Below are 8,522 nucleotides of genomic sequence, written 5' to 3'. Positions count from 1 at the left end.
GGTCTCATCGCTGGGTCTCGGGAATGCTGGTTTACACAGAAAGCCTACAACCTCGGGGGAAGTGAAGAGGCTGATTTCCCACTTCCGTGTCCTCACACAGCCGAGTCGGAGCTCTTCTCCAAAAAATACTGGGACCCCAATGCCCAAGTGTCTATGAGGGTGAAAACCCACTATCTTCAACCCAAGGTTTCTCCCAACTTCCGGACGCCCTCAGGCGAGCACACCGATCCAGACACCTCGGGGAATGCTCCCGTCATCTCGACCCGCCCCGCCTCCCCAGCCCTCCCCTCTCACGCACACGGCGGGCGGGCGGCCGGGCTCTGAGGAAACGGGCGCGCACGCGCAGGACGGGGCCCGGCTGATGCAACCTCCCGCGTGCGTGCGCACGCAGCCTACCGAGAGTAAGGGAGCCGACAGGGGAACGCGCAGGACCAATCAGCGGCCACCCGGAAGTGCGCCGAGAGGCCCGCCCCCTGGCGTCTCGCGAGTGACACTCGGCGGCGCGGGCGGGCCGGGTCAACGCCCCATCCACCCCTCGTTCATCCGGCCCCAGCGCTGGCTCTGCAGCCATTTTGGACTTTGGTTCCACCCGCGCCTACTTGTCTCTCCAGCCCGTCCGGTGCCGCGCTGCCCAAGGGCTCACGAGCAGGCTTTGTCCTCTGAAAGTCGCCACCGTGGGACACTCCTACCGATGGTGGTGAGCCCTCGAGCGGACTAGGACACCTCCTTCGGCGCCACGATGAGTTCGGCCTCCGCTGCCGCGTCCCGCGCCTGCCGCTCCGCGCTCTGGACCGCCGCCCGCTGCCGTAGCCCCTTCCCCCTGTGGCGCCCCTGCTGGAATCGGCCCGGTGCACGCGTTGCGCCCCTAGGTAAGGCCCGGGCTATTTAGGCCGCCGCTGGATCGTCCTGCCCGCCCGCCCGCCCGTCAGCTGCCGAGCGCCGGGGTCCTGAGCGATTGCCAAGAAGTAATGGAGATGGAGTCGGGCGCAGACGGATCGCGGAAACGGGCCGCCCCCCGGGTGGGCTCCCGGTTCCGGCTACCCTTCTTCTCCTGGCGCTCACAGCCTGGCTCTCTTAACGAGCTCCCCACACCTGTCGCCCCGGGGAACCCCGCGGAGCCCAAGCTGGCTTCGTCTCCCCAGACCGAGGATCGGACGAGCTCCTGGGCGAAGCTGCTCTTGCAGCTCCTCGCGCCGCTCCCCAGCTTGCTGCAGAAGCTGTTGCTTTGGGGCCAGCTTTTCGGCGGGCTGATACCCACCAGATGGCTGGAGTTGGTGGGAGGCTACAGCGCCCTGAGAGCCCTGCGGGGACGTTGGGGAGCTGCCACCGCCCCGAAGTCTGTGAGTTCGCTGCGGCTCGACCCCTCCGAGGAGTCAGCCGCCGGCCCCCTGGACTGGCTAGAGGAGGGGTTCCACTGGCAGCGCACCTCTCCCGATCTCGAGTTGGCCCTTAAGGCCAAAGGAAGTGCCTGGGACCCCCAGGACCCCGCGCTCCTCCTGCACCAGCAGTGGTGGCGAGTGGAGCTGGTGCCGAGTCGCTTGCAAGCCCAGCTCTTCTCTGACCGGGAACTTGGCCCTGCTCCCACGGGGGCCGTCCACATTCAGCGCCTGAGCCACTTGGACACCGTCTCCTGTTGGCTGAACCCCTCTTATCTTGACTGCCTCCCCCGGCTAGAGCTCAGTTATCAGAACGGCATAAGCAGCGGCGAGCTTGGTGAGGGCCAGGCGCTGACTCCAGCCAGCAGCTGCCAGGCGGATGACCACTGTCACCCCCAGCCCCTGAAGGCGGAGGTCACTCGAGCTTCGTGGCAGGAGTGCCCCCCCCTTTCTAGAGAAGGCCTGCCTGAAATCCACCACCTTCGCATGAAACGGCTAGAATTCCTGCAGCAGGCTAGCAAAGGGCAGGGGCTACCCACCCCGGACCAAGATCACGGCTACCACAGCCTGGAGGAGGAGCAGAGCCTTCTTCGGTTGGATCTGACCCAAGGCCCAGAGCCCCCAGCCCAGGCCAGTTCCTCTGCAGAAGCCATTCCGGGACCGTTCCGGGAAGTGACAGAGAGAAACCGAGAATTGACTCCAGAGGGCCCACTTACTCAGGAGAAGCAGGTTGCTTTGGCTGTGGGGGAGGAGAAAGAACCTGCCCCGGACTTTGTCGGTGAGGATGACCACTCGGACCTCGAAGATGAGCCTCCCGCGGCGGCCAGGCCAGCCTGCAGTAACAGGTTGATCGACTACATTTTAGGAGGGATGGCCAGTGACCTGGAGTCCAGCTCTGATTGTGAAGACGAGGATTGGGATGGGGACACAGAGGATGACGGCTTTGACAGTGACAGCTCCCTGTCCGAGTCAGACCCGGAGCACGATGCCACCCAGGGCCTTCACCTGTGGGACTCCTTCTACAGCGGGGACCCCTACAACCCTCAGAACTTCACAGCCTTTATTCAGACTGCCACCAGAGCAGGCCCTGGAGAGCCTTCGGGGTCAGAGAAGGAGGTGCCTGACAAGGCTGACCCGGACTCTTTCCCCCAGGCTGGAAGCAGCCTTCCTGAGCCCCCCTACCAGAGCTCCAGCGAGGACGAGGACTGGGCTTCAAGTGCAGATGAGGCCGAGAGTCTAAGGCTGTGGAATTCTTTCTGTAACTCCCAGGACCCCTACAACCTTTTGAATTTCAAAGCTCCATTTCAAACCACAGGGAAAAATTGGCAAGGCCACCATGACTCGGAAAGCCCCCCCGAACCCCTCGTGGCCATTTCTGAGCATCACACCTCACTTTCTTATAAGGTGCAAGAAAGCGGCGGCCCAGACTTGGTGCACTGCCAGCTTCTGTGTGGGGAGATCCACAGGCGTAGCAAAAGGAAAAAGGTTTGTTTCGTGTCTGTCTCTCTGACATGCATGCCTGCTGTTCTGACCTCTGTGGGCTTCAGTGTGGCAGCATGACTGGGGAGGACAGCTTCTTTGGGGTCATGAGTTTCCCTTACAGACTTTTATGGGCCCCCGGAGGAATAGAAGTACTAGATCCAGTCTGTCCTAACCCATAGCGACTATAGGACAGGGCAGAACTGTCGCTGTGTTTCTGAGACTGGAGTTCTTGAAAGGGGTAGAAAACCTCTCCCAACAGAAATAGGACACCCCCCACCCTCACCCCATTTTTATTAGACCTGGTTTTGACCGACAGTCAAAAACAACACGGGGAGGACAGTCCCTTATGGATGTGACACTTATCAGGCCACTCAATAGCACAGTGGAAATCGTGTGAGCCCACTGGTCATGTCTCGGGTTTATCTTGGGTAGTTGCTTGCTGTTCCCACACTGGTCTTAAAACTTCCAAGAGTATTTTCCTCTCGGAGCATTTTACTGGATTAACCTTATTTGGGAATGTTTTAAATGGGCTTTGTTCTCTCTTGCTATGTGCTGTTAGTTCCACTGCAGCTGTTGGGGTGGGAAGTGGGGATCCCCATAGCAATGAGATGAGTAAGTAGACACGAGACTAGGGTTACTGTTTGTCTGACTGGAGGGGAAAGTTTCTTAAAGCTCTCTGTGCCAGGAGAAGGGAGTGGGTGAGCTGCTCTGCCCTCAAGCACAGTGCACTGCCCTTAGCCTCTCCCTGGTTCGAAGTTGAGGTGCCACTCTGGAGTAGAGGCTGTTTCTAAGTGGGGCAGCCCTGTATTGGAGCCAGAAGCCAGATGAAAACTGGGATATTAGGTCACAGTGAAGTAAATGGCTGTGGTGAAAGAGCTTTGGTCCACCCTTCCCCGGGCCCCTGAGGAAACGTGCAGATGCTAAGAACCCAAGTCAGGCAATGGCTGCAGCCCTTGGCATCTGGAGCCCCACGTGTCCTCGACACCTGAGTGGGTAGGCCACAAGATGGGAATTACGGGACCTCACCTGGCTTGAATGCACCCATTGACCTGACGGCGCTAGCCCTGGGATCGGGTGGAGGAGTTAGTGCCAGATTGGAAAGAGAGGAGGGACTCAGACTCCAAATTCGTGACCTCACTTTTCTGTGGTCACGCTTTTACTTAGGGCCCGCAGGAGAGTCTCTTGTGGCTCCTTTGTGCCTGCTCATGAACTCAGGACAATGAGATGAGTAAGCCAAAGCCGTGAGTCAAACCCGAAACTTGTGTCTGAAAAATGTTGACCTTTTGGGACCGCCTCTGGCCACTTTGTCATCCTTTAGGTGGACGAGAAAACTGGGCAGGGCCGGTTTCTTGGAAGGCAGCTTTCAGATCTTGTCTAAACTGTGGAGCCAAACTCGGTTAGGGTCCTGATGACACCACAGAGAAGCCCCCTGACCTAAGACAAGTCAGCTAGCCTCTGTGTCCCTCTATGCTGTATCTCTTCTCTGAGGGTGATAATGGTCATGATCATGTTGATGGTAATCAACATGTGGTTGATAGGCCCCTAAAGCCCCAACAAACAAAAACCATTCACTGTCATGTAGTCAGTACTGACGGAGAGAGAAAGTATGAAGCACTTTGGCATATATTAGACACTGTCAATGTTGTTATGATTATTGATCTTAGTGGCACAGTGAGTAATGACCAGAATGCAATATTTAGTAAGGTGTTACATACCTACTAATTGTCCTCAGGGGCATTCCTCAGCCTGATGTAAAGGGAAGAAAGCAGGAGGCCACAGTGGGATTAGCTGATGTAACTATGAACATACTTTAAAGCAAGTAGTCACTTCTGTAGTTTGAGATCTTAGAAACTTCTGTCTTAGACATTGCGTTGGCATTGGAAGGTACAGCAACTCGTTACATACCTTGTGTATTAGAGTATTCATAATTTTCAGGAGACGATAGCATATTAAGTAGATATACAGAGTTTGACTATTACCGATAAATTCTCAGCAATGCAGCCTTTAAGCTATTAAATGAATTTGACTGCACTTTGTGTAGCAAATAACTTCATTTTCTAATTATAAATTAAATACACAAATAGAAATACTTGTATATGATCCCAACATTATGCATTCAAGGATGAGGTTTTTAAAAGGCCTTCTGGAAGATTGGGGGAGGGGGTTGGTTACAGACAAAGCTAGGTCCAGTTACACAGTGCAGGGGGTCATGCCTATTTTGTTTTAAAAGAAGGGAGGACAAGAACTTAGTGAAAATGTTAAACTTTAAGCTTTTGTGCTGTAATTAAAAGCGTTAATGCTCAGCATGTAGTGGCAATTTATGAAAATATTTTTCTTGGAAACTGGTAGTTTTTGAGGGAAGTGTATTATAACTATTTCCTGAAGGATTTAAGAAGCAAGGATTCATAACGAAAATTTCAGTTCTCCATCTGGATTCAATTTTATTAGCACCCAAAGTCCAGGGGAGGTAGATGTTTATGTGTATACAACACAAGTGTATATGCAAATCCACCTGTCTGTCCAAATGAAAGACATTCAAATGCCATTTGCCCAAAAGTTCAGTCAGAACTCTTTCTGATGCTTTTATTATTGGGACCAAGATTTCTGAAAATTATGTGATATCCTGAAATTGTTAGTGGTATAAGGGGTTATTGACCTAGTGCTGATTTACAAGAGTTATTAAGTGCATCTTTGTCTTTATAGGTTACCTTTCTCGAAGAAGTTACCGAGTATTATGTAAGTGGTGATGAAGATCGCAAAGGACCCTGGGAAGAATTTGCACGGGATGCATGCAGATTCCAGAAGCGAATACAAGAAACTGAAGCTGCTATTGGCTATTGCTTGACATTTGAGCACAGAGAGAGAATGCTTAGTAGATTTCAGGAAACGTGCTTCAGAGGCCTTACTGGACTCAAGCTGTGTTAGGTGATTTGATCACCTCCAGCCCTGGCAGACACTACCTCTTCCTTGAGAGGTGTCTTTGACAGACAAAAATTGGCAGCTGTCCTTTGACATTCTTTTAAAAGGGAATGCAACTTGGATCCAGTAACCTAGATTAATATCCTTTTCAACACATCCCGCTCAGAAATATCCAGGATTGAAAGACGCGTTTGTGTGATTATTTCTAATCTTCCCTTTCTGCAGGTGTTTCTTTCATGAGTTCGTAGGCTGTGGCTTTAAGTGCAGTTTGCTTGTTGAGCTGTGAAGGGGACCTTGTACATTATGATTTTTGCACTTTCAAAACTTACTTTCTTGGGAAACAATATTTATAGGGCTCAAAGCCCATTTGCAGTTCTAATTTAAAGTATGTTCACCTGTCTACAAACTTTGGGTTCTTTTTCTTCCCGGCATTCTGAAAGTAGTAAGACTGTGTTTCCTCTGTATTTTTTTATTTCTGGGATGTGGTCCTTCTCCCTGAAGGCTAAAAAAAGAATCTTGTCTGTGCTACCGACTGAAAGTATATAATCTCGTGTCACTGTTTCTGTAGGGAGGCGTCACTTCTCTGCCACATTGCGGTCTCTAACGTACGACTGCCTGGTAAGGGGGTTCTGCGCATGTTAGTCTGGTTCCCGGTTGAAAGTGGTTTTTTGAATCTTTCAACAGGGAGAACTTGTGTAAAAAGACTCCAGGAAGTAATCACTGCATCGCGGACATTGCTGTGTTTTTAAACACAAGAGCCTAGAGTCTGCGTAGGAAGAAAACAGGAGACACGTCAGAGCAACTTGGTTTTGTTGTATGTCCTCAACAAAAAAAAGGAAGGAAAACTAAACAGTGTTATTAATTGCATGCCTCAGCACTGTCACTTTGAAAACCGGCCAGGGAGACACTGTAAACTTGGGAATGGGCAGTTCTGAGTTTTCCAGTTTAACGTGTCAAAATACAGACCTGGTCACTGCCCCGAGTTTATTATTGTTATCCACTATATTCATGGGAGAAGTAACAGCAAGGCCTGGTTCCTCTCAGCAAAAGGTAGAAGATAGACGAAACGCCTAGGAAGTAACCGTCTTAGCCCACAGTTTCCTTTTACATCAACATCTGCAGTGACTGGTTGTGCTTGGTTTATTAGCTCCACGTGGCGGGCATCTGTCAGGGGCGGGACTACTAACCAACTTGTTCTTGTGAGTCGAATGGATGCCCTCTGAACTTTGGACTTATCTGGGAGTGCGTTTTTCATCAGAAGCGCTTACAGGGTCACTACCTCAGTGCATAATCTACCTGGCCGTTACTTTCCGTCTGTCTGGGTTGCTCTAACCTGCCTCTAGTGTTAACACGTGTCCACACAGACACACACTTGAGAGGGCAACACTACAAGTGACAGTGGGCCACGTTTCGCCAGAGCCCTTCGGTGCGCCTCCCCTCCAGGTAATGACAGGCCTGCAGCCAGAGTCTGGGCTGATGCCATGAAGACAGGCTAGTTTCAAGTACCAGCTGTGCCCATTGGGAAGCAGACATCATTTTTCCTGGGTGGGGGTTGGGGGATGCGGGCGCAGGGAGAATTTTTTTTCGTAAACATTAAGGGCGGTTTTTGTTTTTTTGACTAAAGTGTACCATTAATTTCTAAGACTTGGGTTTTGTTTTTGTGTTTCTGACGCACCTCTTGGAAAAGAGCAAGGCATCTTTCCATTCCCTGGGTCTTGAAAAATTGTTCCCTTTGCATTCCAAGCTCACTACCAAATGAGTCAAACATTGGCTGCACGTTCTCCCATACACTCCCCTCCTCTGAACTTGGACAGACAGTGACGAGGACAGTTAGACGAAAAGAGTAAGACTTGTTGCGTCCTGATCCTAGTTAGAACAGTTAATCATCCCCCCACCCCAGCCCCGTGATCGTAGATGTCAGATCCCTGGAGGTTTTATTGAGATATTGTACACGTTTAAAGTTGTGTAATGGTGCTTCAAGTGTCAATGTAGCATGTGAGAAACTGTACAGACAGGTGCAATTTCTGAGTGTTGAAATGTGATAACAGCACCGCTTTTATCTTTTAACTTGAAATCAAAACTTGTCAGATTTTATTTTTTTATAATTTAAGGACAGTGAAGTTAGGGGATGAGAATATTTCTAAATTAGCTTCTATAAGTCTAATCATTCAAATGTAACCAGTTTGTTGGGGTTTTATAGCTAAAATTATATTTGTGTATAAAATTATTAACTAATCTGTAAATGGTAATAAATATATTTACAATGAAATGATACATTGTATTGTCAGTTGCACAGGATTTCACGTTGGCTTTGACATCACTGAGCTGGGTTTTAGGATTCAGTGTTTATGTCGAGGCACTGCAAACTTGAGGTGCTGGCTGAATTTCTATGGTTTTATGACATGTAAATTAAACCTTATTGCATGAAGTGGGGGAATAACAATGTCATGGTGACCACAGTTTTGTAACAATTTGATTCTCAGAATCTGAAAGATCTGGTGGGCTTCAGGTCCAGGGTGACCTGGCAAGTCTGGTTCCCAGGAAAGAATCCTGACCACACCCCTGAGCCAGGGGTAATAGCAGGTGTGACCTCCATGAGCCGGGGTAATAGTGAGCAGGCATGACCTCCATGAGCCTGGGTAATAGTGAGCAGGTCTGACCTCCATGAGCCGGGGTAATAGTGAGCAGGTCTGACCTCCATGAGCCGGGGTAATAGTGAGCAGGCATGACCTCCATGAGCCTGGG

General features: G+C 50.7%; 1 protein-coding gene across 1 annotated transcript; it reads left to right on the top strand.

Moving 5' to 3' along the window:
* The first annotated feature begins 519 nt into the window (after positions 1-519).
* PPP1R15B (protein phosphatase 1 regulatory subunit 15B) lies at positions 520-8,038 on the top strand. Its single transcript, XM_075529255.1, has 2 exons — positions 520-2,861; positions 5,562-8,038. Exons 1-2 carry the CDS (start codon positions 969-971, stop codon positions 5,781-5,783), a joined length of 2,115 nt encoding a protein of 704 aa, XP_075385370.1. The 5' UTR covers positions 520-968; the 3' UTR covers positions 5,784-8,038.
* Positions 8,039-8,522: the final 484 nt, after the last annotated feature.

Source organism: Tenrec ecaudatus, chromosome 1 (genome assembly GCF_050624435.1).
Source record: "Tenrec ecaudatus isolate mTenEca1 chromosome 1, mTenEca1.hap1, whole genome shotgun sequence".
Taxonomy (NCBI): Eukaryota; Metazoa; Chordata; class Mammalia; order Afrosoricida; family Tenrecidae; genus Tenrec; species Tenrec ecaudatus.
Note: the sequence above shows the minus strand (reverse complement) of the source record. Positions and strands in the feature narration are given on the sequence as shown.